The 19,608-nt window shown below is 56.0% G+C and overlaps 1 protein-coding gene across 4 annotated transcripts in view; it reads left to right on the top strand.

The window, feature by feature from the left end:
• The window catches only part of ZNF536 (zinc finger protein 536), a 424,016-nt gene that overhangs the window by 246,096 nt on the left and 158,312 nt on the right, over positions 1–19,608 (top strand). For all 4 annotated transcript variants that reach the window (XM_041732391.1, XM_041732402.1, XM_041732396.1 and 1 more), the window contains exon 4: positions 16,361–16,513. In XM_041732391.1, coding sequence (XP_041588325.1) covers positions 16,361–16,513 — 153 coding nt within the window. The remainder of the gene's footprint in view (positions 1–16,360; positions 16,514–19,608) is intronic.

Genomic DNA, 19,608 nt, shown 5'->3' with positions numbered 1-19,608 from the left:
GAAAGGTCACCCACCGTGTGTTCATTGAGTGGCTCCGTGGGTCAGCCCTTCGCTGGGCTTTGTAGGTGATGACAGGACCTGCAGGTGCTCTTGGGAAGCAGGCGGGCATCCAAACGCAGAGGACTGGGAGAGCAGGCCGGAGCACCTGCCATTGCCGTGGGAGGGTCCGGAAGTGGGGCTGGGGCTGGGGGTGCGCGGGGGGGCCGGGGCTGGGCATGAGGCAGGGAGGAGGCCCTGAGCAGCAGGGGCGGGGGCGCGAGGCCTCTGGGCTGGCAGGGCGGCACCGTGAGTGCCAGCGTCCCCTGGGCTCCGGCCGGCCGCCCCGTCCATCCCGGGACACGCGGTCTTTAAACGTCGCGGCCCCCTGCTCGCTCCTTCTCTCTCTCTCTCTCTCTCATCACTGCCCTTCCTGCTGAGGCCTCTTTGAAATTCGACTATGGTCGCGAGCGCGCATTTCGGCGTCTCTGGATGCAATTTGGTGTCATAGCAAAGAATCAAAGGATATTTGCTGTCGCTTTAAAGTACGTTTCTGTCCCTCTCCCTCTGAGCACCTGACCCCACAATCACGGCTGGCTTTGAAATAATAGACCCGTCGTGATTACGGGAATTAGGCTGCGGGCTTCTTCCTTATTTGCCCAACCGAGGTTACGGAGGCCGTGTTTAGAGGTGGAAGGGGTGTCTGGCAGCCGCAGGGCGGGGGCAGCCAGGTACGAGCGGGACGCAAGGGCCTGGGGGCCGAGGGGACCTCGCCCAGCCCAGCAGCTGCTGCTCCCCGGGCCTGTGGACCCTGCGGACCCTGTGGACACTGCAGACACTGCGGACCCTGCAGATCCTGCAGACCCTGTGGACTCTCTGGACCCTGCAGACCCTGCAAACCCTGTGGACCCTGTGGATCCTGTGGACTCTGCAGACCCTGCGGACCCTGTGGACCCTGTGGACCCTGCGGACTCTGCAGACCCTGTGGACTCTGCAGACCCTACAGATCCTGTGGACCCTGTGGACTCTGCAGACCCTGTGGACCCTGTGGACACTGCGGACCCTGCAGAACCTGTGGACTCTCTGGACCCTGCGGACCCTGCACACCCTGTGGACCCTGCAGACCCTGTGGACCCTGTGGACACTGCGGACCCTGCAGAACCTATGGACTCTCTGGACCCTACAGACCCTACAGACCCTGCGGACCCTGCGGACCCTACAGACGGGAAGGAACAATTTCCCGCAGCAGCTCCAAGCAGGCTACAGGTGCCATGCCCCAAATCCAAGCGTGTTGAAATGTAGCAAGTGAAAACTCTAAGTGAGGGATGCTTGAAGGCTGTCCCCACGTGAGGCAGAGGCCCCGGCACCCATAGGACCTGGGCCGGGGTCATTAAGGTCACGGGCACTGTGTCCCGTTTGTCTCTGGATCCCCGTCCCCAGCTCTGGCACCATCGTGTCCCCGACCCTGCCTGCTTCTTTCCAGAAGCTTCTGCTCGCCCCTGGCCAAGGATGGCTGGCAGCCTCACTGCAGCTGGGAACCCAGGGTGCGCAGCCTGATGGAGCCGGTGCTCCGAGCATGCAGGCCTGGGTACCGCTGTCACCTGTCACCCGGCTCCGGAACCTTCCCTGCCAGGCCGCGGGGCAGCGGCGGCCCTTGGGCGGCTTCGCCCTTCTTACGGGCCTTTAAAGGACGAGAGCGAGAGTTACGCACAGCTCTTTCTTTGACTTAATTTATTATAATATATGTGGCTAAAATGTAGATCACACTGCTGTTTGGATCTCCGTTTTGATTCCCAAAATTGCAATCACGATAGGTGGATTATAACCGTGCTTTAACATACAGATGAGGAAATGTATTCCTGCACAATTTTCCCCCCTGGAGAAGTCAGCGGATAAGGGGCAGGAGTCTTGAGTAACCTTGTCGCACGCGGTTGTGTCTCTCGGTCGCGGGATGGAGGTTAACATCACAGGACCAGGCGCGTCGTGAACGCAGCAGCGTCTTCAGTGTCCCTGTCCGAAGAGCCTCCAAAGGGAACACGGAAGGCGAAGGAGGGGTCGCCGGGATCCCATCCGGCAAAGTGGCGTCGCCCTTGTCAAACCGTCGGGATTAATCCCGAAAATATCAAGCGCCCACTGGGTGCGAGGCACCTGGGCAGAGGCTGGGGATCTGCGGGAAAGCAGACGGACCCAAGATCCGCTGGGGTGAGGGGGGCGAGCCCAGCAGGGAGTCCGGGAGCCGGGAGGCAGACAGGTGGGGGTGGGAGGCTGGGAGCCCCTGCGGGGCCCGGGAGCGTCCAGGGAGCACCACACGGACGGGAGGCAGTGCGTCAGGGCGCGCGTGCCGGGAACATGTGTCCGGGCAGACTGTCGCCTCCGGCCCGAGAGTCAGCGGGAGAACGGATGGCCTGAGACGCCGCGTGTGCACCCAACGCCCTGTCACCGGGGTCGTGCCCACCTGCCGCCACACCCATCCCCTGACACAGGGCTCCTCGTGCTGCACAACGACACCCGGTGGCTGGGGTCTGCGTGGACGGGTGTTGGGTGCTGGCGGGGGCAGGCGAGCACCAGGGTGAACAGTCTGGAGTAGCCAGTGGGCGGGGGGGGGCTGGTGAGTGAGCCCCGTCTCGAGGGGAGCCTGGGGCAGGTGCCCGGTGCCCACGAGGAGGGGCTGGGCTGATGGTGGCCGAGGGAGCAGGGACGGGGGCTGCACTGGGGCCAGACCCTCGAGGGCCCACACCCCGGGGGAGAGCCCCCCCCCCAGCCTGCACCTGCGCTCAGTGCCCTGCAGGGCAGGCCCGGGAAGCATGTACGGAAGCAGCCAGCTTGCTCCCTTGATGCGCTGCTCAGGGCCTACTGAGCACCTGCTCTGTGCCCGGAGACACCGAGGTGGGAAAGCCCGACCCCGCCCCGGCCTTTCAAGGGTCGACCGTCACGGGGGCACGGGGTGGTGGGGGAGTCAGAAATTAGGCAGGCATCACGCACGTGGACAAGTCCCTGACTCTGGTTGGGATTGTGGGCGTCCTGACCTGGGGCGCTGGGGAGGCCAGAGGACATCTCCCCAAGGAAACGACCTTGGGGCTGAACCATCAAGAATTAACCAGATGAACCAGATCTGATTAACCAAGATCGGAGGGAGGCAGTGGCCTGCGGTTCCGGGGTTTGTGTTTGAGGAAGCGGGGCCGGCGCGTGGGCCCGCATGTGGTGACCTCCGAGGGCCATCGGGGGCTCGGGAGTCTCGAGATGTTCTGGGGCTGCCCCCCCTCCCCGACGGATCCAGAGCAGGCCTGGGTGGGGCTGGCGTCTCCGTGGCCCCTGAGCATCGTCGAGGGATGTTTCCAGCCCAGATCGTAGCTCAGAGCACCAGCCCCAGGTCCCTGTGCTGGGCCCAAAGGACAGCTCGAAATTCTTTCTCCGTGTCGGGGTGGACTTCCCCAGGGCAGCACCCCGCTGGTCAGAGGGTCTGTGGGCTGCACTGGGCACATAGGGCAGAGACGCTTAGAGGTAGCTGCCTGCGGCCCTGAATACCGGCCACCCCGTGGACAGACGGAGCCCAGGGTGGGGAGGCCCGTGCGGCCCAAACACTGGGTGCTCCTCTCTCCCCGTCATCCCAATCCTCCACCTTCCTGGGGGTCCTCCTCCCGCCCTCTGCTGTTCACCCTAAAGGGACACTTGGAGCAAATCCACATGTCACATCTGGGCAGTGCCTCGATGACAGGTGCCAAATAGGCTCTGGCGTAGGGACTAGAAAATGTGGGCATGATGGGGCCTCGTCCATGGACCCCCCCTCCCACCAGGGGCTGGTGGCACTTGGCCCTCGGGAAATGATCCTCCCAGATGGGCAATGAGCGTCCTCCTGGGAAGTCCCAGGGGCCGGGCCGGCCGTCTGAAGGGCTCCCACGGTGATCCCGCCGTATGGACCGCTCCCTGTGCTTCTCCTGGGTTTCTGTGCTGTGAGTATTTGGGATCCGGGTTGGGGAGAGGCGACAGTTCAGAATCCATCTATGACTCTTTTTTTTTTTTCTTTTCCTCGTATGATCTCATTTGGTTTCACAAGAGATGGCAAAGTAGGTGCCCCTAGTCCCACTTTGCCAACAGTTGTTTGGAGGCCGGGCAAGGCCAGGGAAACACCCGCAACACGGCGCCGGGAGTGGCAGCCGGCGACTTTCCTGCCCTGCCGGGGGTCGGTCCCCCTGCAGGATTCAAGGCGGGCGAAGGCCTTGCAGACCCCACTCTTTGACGAGACGCTCCGATTCCTCCGGGATAAGTGCCATTACCCAGTTGTTAGCTCGTCGTGCAAACAAGGAGACGAAAGCTCACGAATCGCGGAGCTGAGGATGAAACTCAGATCTTGGAGTCCAGCAAACGTCAGCGTCGGAGGTGCTGCAGCCCCGTCGGGCAGCCGGGCGGTCTCTGCGCACGCCGGGGGGGGGGGCCGACCCGCTGCACCCCCTTCCCCTCTCCCCGACCCCCTCCTTCCCGGGGTGGGGGGCCCCTCGGAGGACACACTCCTCCTGCCGGGTCTGTTCCTTGCCCCTGGTCAAGATTCCTTTGGACTCGTCTGCAGGATTCCCAGAGTCTGGAAAGTTCCCTTTGAGAAATTTGCCAACACTTGATACTTTTATCTGTGATCAAAGGACGAGTGAGCAGACTTGACCTTCCCGTTAGAAGCCGCTACCCGGGAAGCCAAGTCCTGCCTGGAGCTAGGGCCACGCGTTTCTTCACGTATCCGTCACGCACACGTAGGGGGGTGGGTGCATGGCGATGTGTCACCTACTAGGTGCCAGATGCGGAGGAGGAGGAACCAGGGTCTTGTTCCCTGCAAGGCACGGGCTGGAAGGAAAGCTGGTGTCCAAGAGGAACAGAGTCCAGGCGCTGTCCCGGTCGGAAGAGCCGTGGAGGGCCCACTCAGGACGCGACAGGGGCTCTGCGAGCTGCGTAACGCGGCCCGATCGGGGCTGCCAAGGTCACCCGTCGGGTGTCAGACGCAAGCACAGCGGCCGGTCAAGAACTATCAGGCTCTTCCCCGTTCCTACGAGGAGGAAAACAGGGAAAACTTTGCAGAAAGTGCCGTAGCCACATTTGCAGACGTCCACGGCCTTCCAGCGGCTTGCAGGGGGCAGGGGGAGGACGCTGGACGGGGACGGCCGTTCCCCAGGGCATCCCCTCTGGCTTTGTTTCCCCCGGGATGACTAAGACAATGGGCGGCGGGGTCCCTGGGCCGTGGGTCCCTCTGCTCGAGGCCGGAACCCCCCGGCCGAAGGGTTTGCCCTTTGCAGACCCACCAGCTGGACAGCAGACCTCCGGAAAGATCTGTGCGCCCCGATGAGCAGAGCACTGAGCAGCTTTTCTTTCTTTCCTATTTTTTTTATTTTTTGCTAATTTTTACATGTCATCTAAAGTAATTATTACCGCAAGCTTTTCAAAGGTTCAGGATGCATTCAAAAATTTTTTTGATTTTTGATTCAATGATAACGTTTTTCCCCGATAAAGGTCGTCACAGCGAAAGGGCTGGGTAAGTCGGTGCGGCTCAGAAATGGCAGTAACTTCAGGGCTGGCAGTTGACACTTGTTTTCTGCCACTGTTTACTCTTCAATAAAAAATGCATATTTACCATAGCAACCTCCTGGTCACGTGATGCCCTATCCTACCCGCTACCCTCCAAAACAGAATAGCTTCTTAAAGAAACACACACGTTCTGATGTGCCTGCTTTTCAGATGCAAAAATGTGTCTTTATAAGGAAGGCCCTCTTCCCCGGGATTTAATGCTAATAAACACGTCATCTCTGTAGAAATCATTTTGGTCCCGTGTCTTAAATTTCAGGGCGTTCGTTCTGGGAATCAAAATAAAACCACTCTCGCAAGAAGCCCTTTTGATTATCTTGAGAATTTGCCGATTATTTATTCTGATACAGTTCTACAAAAAACCACATATGTATGTATTTGTATGTATATGCGTATATACGTGTGTGTGTGTGTATTTTTTTTCGTTTTCTTGTTGTTTTTTGTTTTGTTTTCTTCCGACAACAGCCATTGCTATGGTTTGGAAGGGAGGCTAGTGTGGGTTCTAATGACCTGCCGCTTCATCTGTGATTAAAGATCGTCATCTATGCGAAGCTCAACTGCACACTGAATTGCTTTTCGCTGCTAACTTGGGAGAAATGCCTGGGTGTTCAGAGCTTTGGAGAAGCCGCCCCACCCTGGACTTCTCAGGAAAGGGGCACGGGCCCGGCCCTGGGGACCTTGTGGCCTGCGCCTGGCTCCACAGCCCGGGGCCGGAGCGGGGAGGGCAGGGCCCCGGAGCCGCACGTCTCCGCCGTCCCCACCGTGCCACCCTGGTGCAGGACGCCCCCCCCCCCCCGCAACATTCCTGCTAAAAACTGCCCGTTAGTTGCAGCATGTCCTGCACCACGGGCGCCACGCTCTGAGTCCTCGCGCCTGCCCCCCGCCCCTTCCCCATTTTGCAGATAAGGAAACCGAACCTCAGAGAGGTTTTGTGTGATTTCGCCCAGACCCACGCTCCTAAGAATGGCTGGAGCTTGGTTTTGACTTGAAACCCTCTGGACTGCGATTTCGGCTTAATGTACGACCGGAGCGTTTCTATCCGACTTGGGCCGGGAAGGACCCAGGGGGACAAGACGGAGCCGGGGGCGGTGCGCAGCACCTTCGTGCGCGGAGTGCTCCCCTGCAGGTCCCCACGGCCTTGCCTGGTCACTGCGGTTTGGAGCAGCCCCGTCCACGCTCTGGTTTTCCCCTGGGCCCTGCAGCCGCGTCCGTGTCCCCCCGCATGTGGCTGCCACCAGCATCCCCGGGGGGCAGGTGGGGGGCCCGAGCGGCGCAGTGGCCGTGCGACCAGACCCGTGGTCACTTCGGGAGGCCAGGGCCGGCGGGGGGCACCTCCGAAGCAGGCCTGGTGGATTTTTAAAATTCCTTTGAGCTGCGTGCGGGCCGGTCTGAAAAACAAGAACATATTGTGACTCTGTTCTGCTTGGTGGCTTTTGGGGGGGAAAGCCGAGTGTGGAGTGAGGCAGGGCTCTCGGCGGCAAAGGGGAGGAGGAGGAGGCTCGCCCGGGCCCCACGCCCCGGCCAGCCAATCCGACGGCGGCGTGTCCACGAGCCATTTCATAATTATCCATCACGAATGCCTCCATGCCGCCTTAATAGATTATTTAAAATGGTGCATGTGCCTCCGAAGCAACCTCAAGTCGGCCCGGAACCGTACATACATACAAGCCGGGAGAGGTAATTGCTTATCATGTATCTCTTTGTTCCAGACACTTTTATAAAAGAGTATGTATTATGTATGGTGTGACCTTCAAATGTCAGGAATGTGTTGTGCAATAAACTGTCAATATTTGTGGTTATAAGGTACTAGATGACTTTTACAATAATTGGAACGGCTATATTAAAAGCTTGGATCACTCAGCTGGTTAAAGAGAAAGACACAGGCCAGCGTTCATCAGGGACTTGCCTTCTGCCAACGATTAAATGAAAGATATTGCAAGGTGCTTAAGATGTCTTCTTTGTTTAAAAAAGAATATGGCAAAACATGTCTCCAGGGGACACGTCATCTCCGAATCACGCCTTCTCCTTTCCGCGAGCTCGAGTCCCCCGAGGAAACGCGCGCGGCCCCACAAGGTATGGCCACTGACCAAGTGCATTTTAGAAAAAAAAAAAAAAAAAAGAAAGAAAGAAAAAAAAAAAGGACCAGTCCAGCCTGTGCTGGGTGTCACGTAGGTAAGAACTCCTTGAAACACGCCCGGTCCTCAAAGCCGTCTCCAGTCCTTTCCCCACCCCCAACACCCCACACCCCCCCCCATAAATAAATGAGGGGGCTATAAATTATCTTAAGAGGATCTTAAAAGCTATAGTTTTTTTTTTTTTAAAGAAAATAAATTATGTAGAAATCTTTTGGGAATTTATGCTTAACTGAAAGTAGAGGCTTCTATAGTTTTTTTTTTTTTTTAAGGAAGGGGCACTTAATTTAAATGATGGAAAAAAGGAAGGCGTGACAAATATTTCGCGATGCTTACGGTGGTAATTGGGGCGCAGATTACTTTTAAACTATCGGTTTCACCGTGTTCTTCTATCGACGAAGGTCTCTTTAGGCCTTTAGGTCCTTCTCACGCCAGCTGGATCTTCCTTTAAAAGCTGGAAAGTGGGCACTTGACTCCATCTTCTAAAAAGTCCGCTTTGCCCCCCAAAAGCCACCAAGCAGAAGAGTGCCCTCGTCATGGCCTTGCTGATTCTACGTGAATGTTTGTGGTTCCTTCCCCGTGGATGGGGATGGAGCTGGGGATCCCCTGCACCCCACCCCGCTGGCCACCTCCTCCAGGAAGCCTTCCTGGCCTCCCGCACACTCCAGCCCTGAAGGTGCTGAGCCCTTGGGGGAAGGGGGTGCGTTTCTGGTGTTTTGCTGGTGCCCCGGGCTGGTTCCTCCCAGGCTGCTGGAGGCAACTTCCCTCCTTAGTCAGGACTGATCTTGGCCTCTGAATCTCCACTTGCTTGCCTCCTTCGATTCCTCTATTTGTCGGAAATGTGTCGTGAAGCAAAAAGGACGCATGGCGCTTCTGCTCCGAGCTGGGTGCCTGCCCTGTGCGGAGCTACAAGGCCACGCGGCGGCCAAGGGCCTACCCTGGCGTGACGCCCGGGCTCGGGCAGGGCGTGGGGGACCAACTGTATGTGGGGCCGTGAGTTTGCAGGGGTGAGACGTAGGTGCTGCGAGGGAACCAACCAGGGAAAGGGTGCAGGGGCCTGTGGCCAGCGTGGTGGCAGGAGGTGGCTTGGGGACCGAAACCTGAGGGCTGTCTCCGTGTGGGCTCTGGGGCCAGAGGGAAGGCAGAAGCGCAGGTGGGCACGGGTGGGAGCACCCGAGGGGAGCAGAGCACAAGGGGCTGTCACCGTGGGGGCCCCGCTACAGAGCGGTGGGGCTGGGGCTGTCCCCCACGGCCTCCCCACTCTGCCTGGCCGGTGCACCTGCCTCCTGAGCCGGCCGGAGGGCACTGGAGCCTGCAGACGCCTTTGCCCCACAGGCCCTGTCCTGGGTGGCTGCTGCTCACTGGACCAGACCCTGCTGCCCGAGGGCAGGGAGCAGGCCGTGTGGTGGCTCGCGCAGGGTGCTGTCGGGATCAGAGCCCACGGGTGGCCCGATCCCTGGTCGGGCTGTCCCGCACGCTCCCCCGCAGACCGTGGAGAGAGGGCTCTGGGCGCCGTGAAACCAGGACGCACTTGGCCCGCGGTGCCCGATCCTGAAGCCCTTGTGTATTTTAAGGGAAATGTAATCCATGTGTTTCTGATTCATTTTCACTTAACTCATCAAAATGTTGCTTTAGAGAAGCTATTTGAGATCCCAGTATCTCATATATATTTTTTTTCTCCTCTCCGAATTTTAGCCCCTTTAATGACCTATTTCCCCAATTCCGGAAACCCTACCTCGCCAAAAGCTAACGGGGCTCCGTGTGTGGGTCGAAGGTGAGAAACGGAAGCGACGGAGAACATGGTCTCTCTTCCCCTCTCCACTTCCACGCACGGAGTCCGGCTCACGAGCGAGCGCCAGGCTTGCCGGGGAGCCTGGCCCCGGGCCCTGGTCCTGAGGGCCCAACGGGAACTGGCTGCGGCCTTGCACAAGTGGACATCCTTTTCTAAAATAGCTCTCTATTTAAACAAATACTTTGGCCAATCCATATTCATGCCTCACTGTCTAACATGACTATATATGGCATCATAACAGGGAGCTTCGATGAACCCGAGACACCAGACTCATACGGACTCGGGACACGAGTTTTGTCTCCCAAGAGTTAAGTGGGATTATTTACGGGAATGTTATAATTTTTGCGCGTACTACTAATTGGCAAAGTCGTTTTTTAAAATAAAAGGAAGTCTTCGCCGAACCAGGAGTCTCTACCGCCCTGGTCATCGTTGTTTTATCCGGCTTCTGTTAATTTTAAAGTTTTCAAAATAAGGGGAAGCGTGAGGCTTTTGAGAGGAAGTACACATTCCCTCGGACCTTTCTCTAAGGTGTTAGCTATTTCCTGGAAAGAGTGTAAAGCAGTGGTTATCTGCGGGCAAGGAAATTAAGAAAGGTGCAATTTTTCGGTGTTCTGCTCACCCCTTCGACTCCCCACGTAGTTTTCTTCTTCATTGATGAAGTGAGAGCCGTGCTTTTGAGATGCTCCTTGCACAAGGCAGACACTCAGAATTAACTGCACAACTCACCTGGGAAAATGCATTTTCTGCTACACAAGAAGTTCCCCAGAAATTAAAACACTGCGGCATTTTATGCCATAAAGTAGTAAGGGCTCAGGGATCTCAACACCTACCCCACCCAGCTGAGGCTGCTGGGCTAACTCTCCCATCGCCGCGTGGACTCAGCATCACCAGCAGCAGCAGCAGCAGCAGCAGAGTTTTAACTTTTTTTTTTTTTTTTAACGGAAATCTTTGCAAAATATACTTCTGGGCAGGTGAAGGGTGAGGCCGCCTTGGCAGGATGGAGCGAGGACAGTCACACGTGCACGCTTTGAGAGGAACCCTCTCTGCTCTCATTTGTCGGGCTTCCCTCTGTCCTTTTTGGTCTCCCTGGCTCTTGTTCCCGGCCTCGTTCTGGTTGTCCATGGGACTGCCTGCGGGACCGGGACAGGCGAGGCCTCCCCCTGCGGATCTCCGTGGCTCTCTTTCCTCTTCCATGCAAAGTCTGGCGTGGGGCGGCTGCCGGCCACCTGGAGTCTCGGCGACCCGCCATCCTCTGGTTTGTGATTTTGCCGCCCCCACCCATGTGTTTCAAGGTCACCGTGGTGGGGGGTCCAGGGGGAGCGGCCGTGCACCGTCCCTCCTCCGTGTTGCCTCCGGCCACTGGCCAGGATTTGTCGCTTGGTCTCAGCTTGGTGCAAATGAGGCTGGGGAAGGTCAGGGGCACGTGAGAGACTTAGGAGCCCTGTCTCCTTCATTGTCTTCTCCTCCCGGCTCTCTAAGACCCATCCCTGGTTCCTTCTTTGGCTCAGCCTGAGGCTTGGCTGGGTGAATGAAGGCCCCAAAGAGGCCAGTGGGTGAAGACAGCCTGGGGTGGGTTTGGAGCTCTTCTGGCGCTGCAGGACTACAGGAGCCAGAGGGGAAGGGTCAGGGGTGCCGTCCTCTGGGCCAGATGGAACCAGGGCAGGTGGTGGGGGTGAAGCGCTTTACTTAGGACAGGCCGGGTTAGGAACCCAGAAGGAAAACATGCTGCATCCTGACTCTCCAGGTCAGCCTTCTTGGCAAACAAGCCTGTTTTAAGTACGTACCATGGAAGCTCAGTGTTTAAAGATCACCGGGTGGGGGGGAGATCTCCCCTTAAAACACCAATTTATTTCATTAATATAAGTTTTTACATTCCAGATATAGATAGAAAGATAGATGACAGATAGATGATAGATGATAGATAAATAGGTAGATAGATGATAGAAGATAGATAAATAGATGATGGACAGATAGATGATAGATAGGTGATAGATGATAGATAGATGATGGATAGATAGATGATCGATAGATGATAGATAAATAGATGATTGATAGATGATAGAAGATAGATAAATAGATGATCGATAGATGATTGATAGATGATAGAAGATAGATAAATAGATGATCAATAGATGATAGATAAATAGATGATTGATAGATGATAGAAGATAGATAAATAGATGATCGATAGATAGATGATAGATGATAGATGATGGATAGATAGATGATCGATAGATGATAGATAAATAATGATAGATGATAGAAGATAGATAAATAGATGATTGATAGATGATAGATGATGGATAGATAGATGATCGATAGATGATAGATAAATAGATGATTGATAGATGATAGAAGATAGATAAATAGATGGTCGATAGATGATAGATAAATAGATGATTGATAGATGATAGAAGATAGATAAATAGATGGTCAATAGATGATAGATGATAGAAGATAGATAAATAGATGATCGATAGATAGATGATAGATAGATGATGGATAGATAGATGATCGATAGATGATAGATAAATAGATGATTGATGATGGAAGATAGATAAATAGATGATCGATAGATGATAAATAGGTGATAGATGATAGATGATAGATGATGGATAGATAGATGATCGATAGTTGATAGATGATAGATGATTGATAGTTGATAGGTGATGATAGAAAGATGATAGATGATTGATAGGTGATAGATAGATGATAGCTGATAGACGATACAGATGATAGATAAGGTTAAGTGTCTAATGAGGCTCCGTAAATTCCAGTCCTACTCGTGTGCGGCCGGTAGCCAGCTTCAGGGGTGGATTGGGACAGCGGCTGACAGTACGTCGCGTGTTTGGGCTTTACCTTCTGAAACGTTGTTTGTCTTCCTAAGCATTTGATTCTTTGTCCAGGGCTGCCAGTCTGTGGTTCGGTTGAGTTTGAGGCCCCTAAGAGGATCGGGGCCATTTCTCATCCCCCTGGGTCCTCCTCTCTCCTCCCTCCTCCCCTCCCTCTGTGAATGCCGGGCCCGCCTTAGGCTAGCAGCAGCACATGGCTTGTGACCCGGCGATGGCCAAAGCAGGGAGGTCTTGTCCTAGGACCCCTCGCCCCCAAATAGCATATACTTGACGCACAGCTTGCCGTGATGAGGTCCATCCCCTCTTCTTTAGCAAACCAATCTCCACTCGTAGGGACAGGAGAAAGCTTGCAGGGTGTTGGGGACAAGTGAACCATCCACGTGTCGGAAGCTGAGACTCTGGAAGGGTCCTACATGCAGCCTGTGTCCCCCTGGCACAGCCCTGCGAGACATTGACTCGTAGAGAGTAGGTCTCATAGTTCACAGAGTCAAGAAAAGAGACAGGGGTCCTAGGAGTTATTTCTCCACCTTTTCCGCGTCGCGGGAGGCTCGGAACCCACCCAGCCTGCGGCCAGATGCCCCGCTCCTGGGGCTGCCCCCGCTCCTAGCAGCTACCAGGACTGACTGGCTTTGCTCCATGGGTGAGCAAGGAGGAGCCCACGATGGGTCTGGGGCTGACCTCCGGGCACACATCCGCCGTCCTCCACCCAGACCACGTAGAGCAAGTGTCTGATCAGGAGAAAGAAACAGTGCAGCTTGTAGGAAAAGGACATTTTTTTTTTTTTTTTCAAAAAGCTGGAACCGATCCACAAGCAGGCTCAGGAAGGATGATGGCTGTGACTTTTACGATGCTTCTTCCTTTCTTCCTGTTTCCTGGAGAGGCCGGAGAGGCCAGGAAGGCCGGTCCTTGTGACCGGGCCTGGGGTTGCATCCCTGGCCGGCTCCGTGGGGCCCTCGGCAGAGCCTGGGTGGGGACGCCCCCTGGCGAGTCCTGCAGAGGGACCGTCACCCGTGCTCCCAGACTCTGGGTGGAGAAGGCGTCCGAGAGCAGCCGCGTGGTTGCCCTTGGCTTCCCGGTGTGGCTGGACCGACTTTGGCTCGCCGTGCTCGCCCCTGCCCACGCAGGCTCCGGTGCCCCCCACCGCTCACCCGCGGGCCCTGCCGTGCGGCCCGGCTCCCCCCGCCGCCACCGTCCTTGGCGTCCAGCCGCTCTGGACACTTCCTGGGACCACCCACAACTCCCCTTCATCGTAGCTCAGAGTTTGTTTTTCTAGTTGGATTAGTCTAACAGCGAATGCCATGGGCCTCCTGGCCGTCCAAAAAAACAAAACGGAACAAAACAAAATAAAACAACACCATTTCTGCATGAAGCGAAGATTAGACTCTAAAATCTGCAAATAAAGCTGTTTATCTTACAAATTTATTCTTCTTATTGGGCCACACATGTCCAAGGGAGAAAAGATAAAAGGGAAACAGATACAGGCCATCACTTAGACTGACATAGAGTGAGGCACCGCTCATCCTCGGCTTCCGTAGAACCTTCCAGAATGGCACACGGGCCTTCTCCAGGCCCTGGACAAGGACTCACCAGAAGCCACAGTAGAAGCGTGTCCTCCACGGTCTCCCCCTCCTACTCTCCTCGTCAGCTCCGTCTTTCCGCTGCTCACGGTGGGCTCCGTTGGAGGAAGACGAGACGCTGGGGAGGGGGCTCACGTGCCGATCGTGCAACGCGGGCCTTTGCATGGAATTAATTAATTAATTAATTTATTTATTTTTAAAGATTTTATTTATTTATTCATGAGACACAGAGAGAGAGAGGCAGAGACACAGGCAGAGGGAGAAGCAGGCCCCATGCAGGGAGCCCGATGTGGGACTCGATCCCTGGACTCCAGGATCATGCCCTGAGCCAAAGGCAGATGCTCAACCACGGAGCCACCTGGGCGTCCCTTTGCATGGAATTTAGTGTCGAGAACCCGCACCTCCCTACTACCTCTGTCCTGAAGCCAACTATCCGGGGCATTTGGTTTTTCTTATAAATCAAACCGACAGCTGTGGGCCTCCTAACTTGAATAAGGTATCTTAACCCTGTTGCAGGGAGCACTTGGCAGGGTTTTAATCCGGCTCTTTGTGACCATAGGCTGGCCTGAGGATCCCATCACAGGAAAGCTCAGGGGACACATGCAACACGTTTGGGGTGGGAGGGTGGGTAGGAGATGGCATCCCCAGCTGTGTAAGCCTAGGGCGTGGTGGACTTGAGCTTGGCATCTGGCCTCTGTTCTCCGGGGCTGTCCGTGACCTGGTGGCAGCAGCCCCCGGTGGAGTCCACCTGGGGGCCATGGAGGCGCCCCACTGTGACTGCAAGGGGGCATCTGTTTGCTGCATAGTGGCGACACCCTCCTGTGCCCGCCCGCCCTGACTCAGTAGCCACCTTGCCACGTTCCTGAGGACGACCAGAAAGCTGGTCCCGGCGGGGGGGGGGGGGGGGAGGGTGGAGGGTGGGGTTGAGTTCTAGATGCCAGCGGACCCGTTTCCTCCTACCTGTGCAACATTATAAGGGCTAAATAAATAAATAAATAAATGCAAGCCTATTAAACCCTTTGAACGGCCCTTCCGAGGGTGGTTGGAGGAGCTGGAGAGAATGGGATCAGAAGTGAGCCTTCGAGGGGCTTTCGCAGGGGGACGCGATCGCCGTGCGTCAGCCCAAACGCAGAGAGGGTGCGTGCAGCCCAGGGTCTGCACGGTGGCTTGGAGCAAACCTCCAAATAGGAATGAAATGCGATTGCCCCCGTCTTGTGCGTGGCCTGGAAGTCTGTCCCTTTTGGCTGTTAGCAGAGAACACAGGGAACGGATATTGTGGACTAGAGGCAATTTGCATTTTCCGTTGCTTGGAAGGTACAAATCTTGTTTATTCTGCTCTCTGCAGAGCCCACAGGTCTGCTTATTATCTCGGAAGTTCCCCTTGTTGTCCTAGTGGATCTAACGGGGCCCCGGGGTGGGCTGGGGGCTGCACCGGGGACCCCAGGGGTTGCAGAGGAGAGGGCTCTGGGGCCTCCCGTCCTGAGCGACGCAGATCCCCGGCCCCTGCCCCGCTCCCTGGATGTCGCCTCCCCGGCAGCGTGATGTCGGGCCTCGGGTGTTGCAGTAACATATCCTCCAACCACCAGATATTTTCACGGTTTTATTTACTATTATGTCCCATCATTTCTGTGCAGAAGGCAGCCGTATGTAAATTTTATTCCATTTTCTAATGGTTTGGGTTACATAACAAATAACAGCAGGAAGGAAAATTTGTATTGATACTTTACAGGGGAAGTTCTCAAGTCGCTGCACAAAGATTTAACTGCTCTCCCCGAAGTTTATGGGAGTTTTGCAGCTGAGTTTCTGCACATGACTTTGAATATGTCACTATATGTTTATCACGGGCTAATTGTGGAATCGCATTTCCATACTTTTTCTTCTCCCTTTCATAAGATTACAGCAGCCAGCGATGGATACCAGGCTCTACAAGGAAGAAATGATCAGTTGTGGATAATTGTCTTTCCTGTCCCAAAATAGCTGTATGTCTGCATGTCTTCGGGACTCGGCCGAGACACGTCTTTTTTTTTTTTTTTTTCTCATCTGTTGCTAGATATAATGCAAATGTGATCTCGAGCCTATAGCGAGCTCTCCAGCTAGTCCGTATTACAAATTAATCAGATTCAACAAACACCAACATTTCTAAACTTTTGGAAAAAAAAAAAAGAAATATTTAATAGGAGCTAAGCAAAAGAAGAAATCTAACCAGCTGCTGACACAGCTGTTTCTTTTCTGGTTTAATTCAGTTCAATATAAAGGTACCATATGCCGCTTAAAATGATGATGGGAAAGATGAAATAATTTAAGAGAATAACAAGAAAATACATGAATTGTCAGCATTCTGTCAAATTTAAAGAATGAAATAGACAGGTGTGGTATTGACATGTTTAACTTTGTGTGGTGTTAGCAGTTTTGGTGCGAACAGCTTCTGACGTGCTGAAGTGATGTGAGAACGTTTCTCCTCCGCTGCAGACATCGGCGAGGAGGCGGGGAGAGCTGCCGGCGTCCAGCAGCCCGCGCTGCTTCGCGACAGGAGCCTGGGCTCGGCCATGAAGGACTGCCCGTACTGCGGGAAGACCTTCCGGACATCCCACCACCTAAAGGTGCACCTGCGGATACACACAGGTGAGACGCGCGGCCGGGCGCGCAGCGTGGAGCGGGGGCCGTGCTCCCGGCCAGGTCCTCCCCCCCCAGTCCCTCCCTCCGTGTGGCCACCGGCACCCCCACGCTCGCCACGGGCCTGAGGGACAGCACCGCGGGGACGAGGGGCCCTGCACCCCGGCTCTCGGCTCCGCGGCCAGCCCCCCGAGCGGCGTCCGTGCACGGCAGGTGCCCCCGCAGCCCAGGTGCATGCTGAGCGGGACCCCTCGTGCCCCCACCTTGACCGGGGGCCTAGCAGGTGCCAAGCCCGAGGGCCCGGCTCTCGGACTCTGAGCGTGGAAGGGAGTGGAGCGGCCTCCTTCCGACCTTCCCCGCTGGGGGTCACCTGCCTGCACCCCGGGCTCTCCACCAGGCCTGCTCCAAACAAAAATCGAGGTGCCCTTAGCCAAAGACGTGAAGCTGCTGCTGGGCCACTGCGGTCAGTTCTCCTGTTTCCATCTCATCCCTTGAAATTAGGCTTTTTAAATTTTTTTTTTTTTTTTTTTTTTTTGGTGGGGGGAGGTCTATCTGCTTTGTCCCCCGGTCGTTTTTTTTTTTTTTTTCTTTTTCTTCTTTAGCTTTTCTGCTAGTTGTTTGCACATTGCCAATACAAAAAAAAAAAAAATCTATCTGAGATATGGACACCTCCATTTTCTTTGATTTTTCTCCTGACACTTTATCTATTGGAGTATGAGCTGCTTCAGAGGATAGACAAATATGCCATCTATTTTCAAAAATAATTGTGGTCTATTTCCCAAGGAATCAATAAAGCTCGGGGTTGTGCAGGATATTTAGTGCACGCGGGCCTCGTGTGCAGCGTGCGGTTAAAGAGAAGGAGGCCCACACCTGGAACCTCACCTGGTGCCCGCAAATCTCCCTGACGCCGAGAGGAGCCCTGAGAACAGGTGGCGGCGGGCCCTGGGCTGCCGTCTTTATTCACGGCCTGGGCCGCGGTTCAGCATCACCATCGTCCCTCCCTGCCCCGGGGCACGTCTGCCACAGTCATCGGGGCAAACCGTGCACCTGGTTCCATCACTCCTCGAGGCTCTGACCCGTCTTGCTCCGTTTTCATCCTCACCGTCTCCCTCCAACCCCATGGCCGCCTCCTGGCTCGCCCAGTGCAGAGGGCCAGCGCCTGCCGCAGGGCCTTTGTACCTACTGTGCCCTCCACCTGCGATGGCTCTTCCTCCAGGTGGTCACGGGGTCCACGTGAGCTCTTCGGAGAGACCTCGTCTGATCACCCGGTCTACACTATGCCCCTTGTTTATTCTCCTCCTAGACTTAGCGCTTCCTGGAGTTGTCTCGTTCACTTCCGTTGTTCATTTCCCCGTGGGCTGTTCGTCTCCCCACGTCGGATGTGAGGGCAGCAAACCTGTCCGTGTGCTCAATGGCTGTCATTTCTGGAACCCCGGGGACCCACCGGGGCACCTTACAGGTAGTAGAGACGCCAGAGATGCGTCTGAAAGCTTGCGTGTCACAACAGAGGAGAGGATACGTGAGCGACCTTCTTCCCGGGATCTCTGGACTGTGCCAGGTGGCCCGGAGGAGGGGACAAGCCCCTGTAGGGCCCTTTGGGAAGGCAGCCTGCACACACAACCCCGTGGGAGGCCGCAGGTCGGCTGCCGGGCTGTGGTTGCAGGTGGAGGACCCTGTTCCCCAGGCGCTCCCGCCGCGAGGGGTCTTCGTGCTTCGCCGCCGGACACGTACACGGGGCGGCTGCTTGGTTTTCAGAGTCTGGCACCACGGTCCCCTTCTCAGCGAGGCCTCCCCAGCGACCGGGCTCAGGACGAGGCAGCTCAGAGGGCGGGCCTTCTCGGATCGCGCCCATGTCCACTTTCCTCCCCTGGGGTCCCTCGGGGTCCCCCGGGGTTGTGGTGGCCGCTGGGGCAGGAAGGGGACAGCTGCCAGGAGGTGGGAGGCCGTCCAGCGGGGCGCCCGTGCTTGGGGTGTGTGCAGGAGTGTGGCCCCCGGCCGGGCCGACCTGTGACAGCAGCCTTCCCGGAGACGGTCCCGAGGCCCCGGGGCCAGGCTTTCCTGGGGGGGGGTGGCTCCCCGCCGCCGTGGTCTGCCTGCCCTGCCGGGGAGCGCGGCTTTGGATAGAAAGGGACCATGCGCCCCCCGTGACCCCGCGGGGCCCAACTCCCTCCCATCAGCACATGTAAATCATGTAAATATTCCGGGTAAATTAGGACCAAACCTGGCGGGAGTCCTGCCGGACGTGGGCGGAAGCAAATGGGTCCCGCTTTTTGGACTTTTAAAGCTTGAGAAACGGCATTTCCCTACCCGCTCCCCCACCCACCCGCCCCCGCTGCCCCCCAAATTTCTGCTTCCTCTGATTCACAAACTTCTGAGGCTGGAGACCAGTGGCCTTCGGAGACTCTGAGAGAAGCAAGACGAGGCGTTCCGGAAACTTCCCAGAATAAGGGAGAAAATGAAAGAAGCCATGGAAACATCACACCACCGCCCCCCCCCCCCCCCCCGTCGGAAACAGCATTTGGAGTGTTTAGAAGGCAGAATGGTAACCAGATAAAGATCAATTTCCTTTTTATCAAAGAACAAAGAACTTGGAAAATGCTCATAGGCGTGCGTCTGAGTGGAACCGAAAGTGTTCCTCGTTCCAGATCCCCCGCGCAAGCGTCCATTAGGCCGATGTTCGAGTGTAGATTACACGAGGCCTCGAAAACCAAAATCAAGTTATTTGTTAATAAGCGGGGGGCGCGGGGGCTCGGGGGCTCGGGCCCGGGGCCGCCCGTCCCGCCTCGCCCTCCTCCCCCGCGGCCAGCGGACCGCAGTCCCTGCAGCGGAATCCACGTTTTCCCCAACGCCGCCTTCTGACGTTTTCCCGGTAATGGGCCCATATGAGCACATTTAGAAATCCAGCGTGTAATAAATATGTTTTAATTGGTCGGGATGCGAGGCGGCGCGTCGGCTGCGCCCTCCCGTCCTACTCCGTCTTGGCGAGCCGTCCTGACCGTGTAACACCCGCCGGTACTAACCGTTTTCCTTTTTTAACCCCAGTACATTAACCCGGGAACGGCCCTCCTCCTCCCTGCACCTGTGCATCGGGAAGGTGCTGAGCA

Source organism: Vulpes lagopus, chromosome 2 (genome assembly GCF_018345385.1).
Source record: "Vulpes lagopus strain Blue_001 chromosome 2, ASM1834538v1, whole genome shotgun sequence".
Classification (NCBI taxonomy): Eukaryota; Metazoa; Chordata; class Mammalia; order Carnivora; family Canidae; genus Vulpes; species Vulpes lagopus.
Note: the sequence above shows the minus strand (reverse complement) of the source record. Positions and strands in the feature narration are given on the sequence as shown.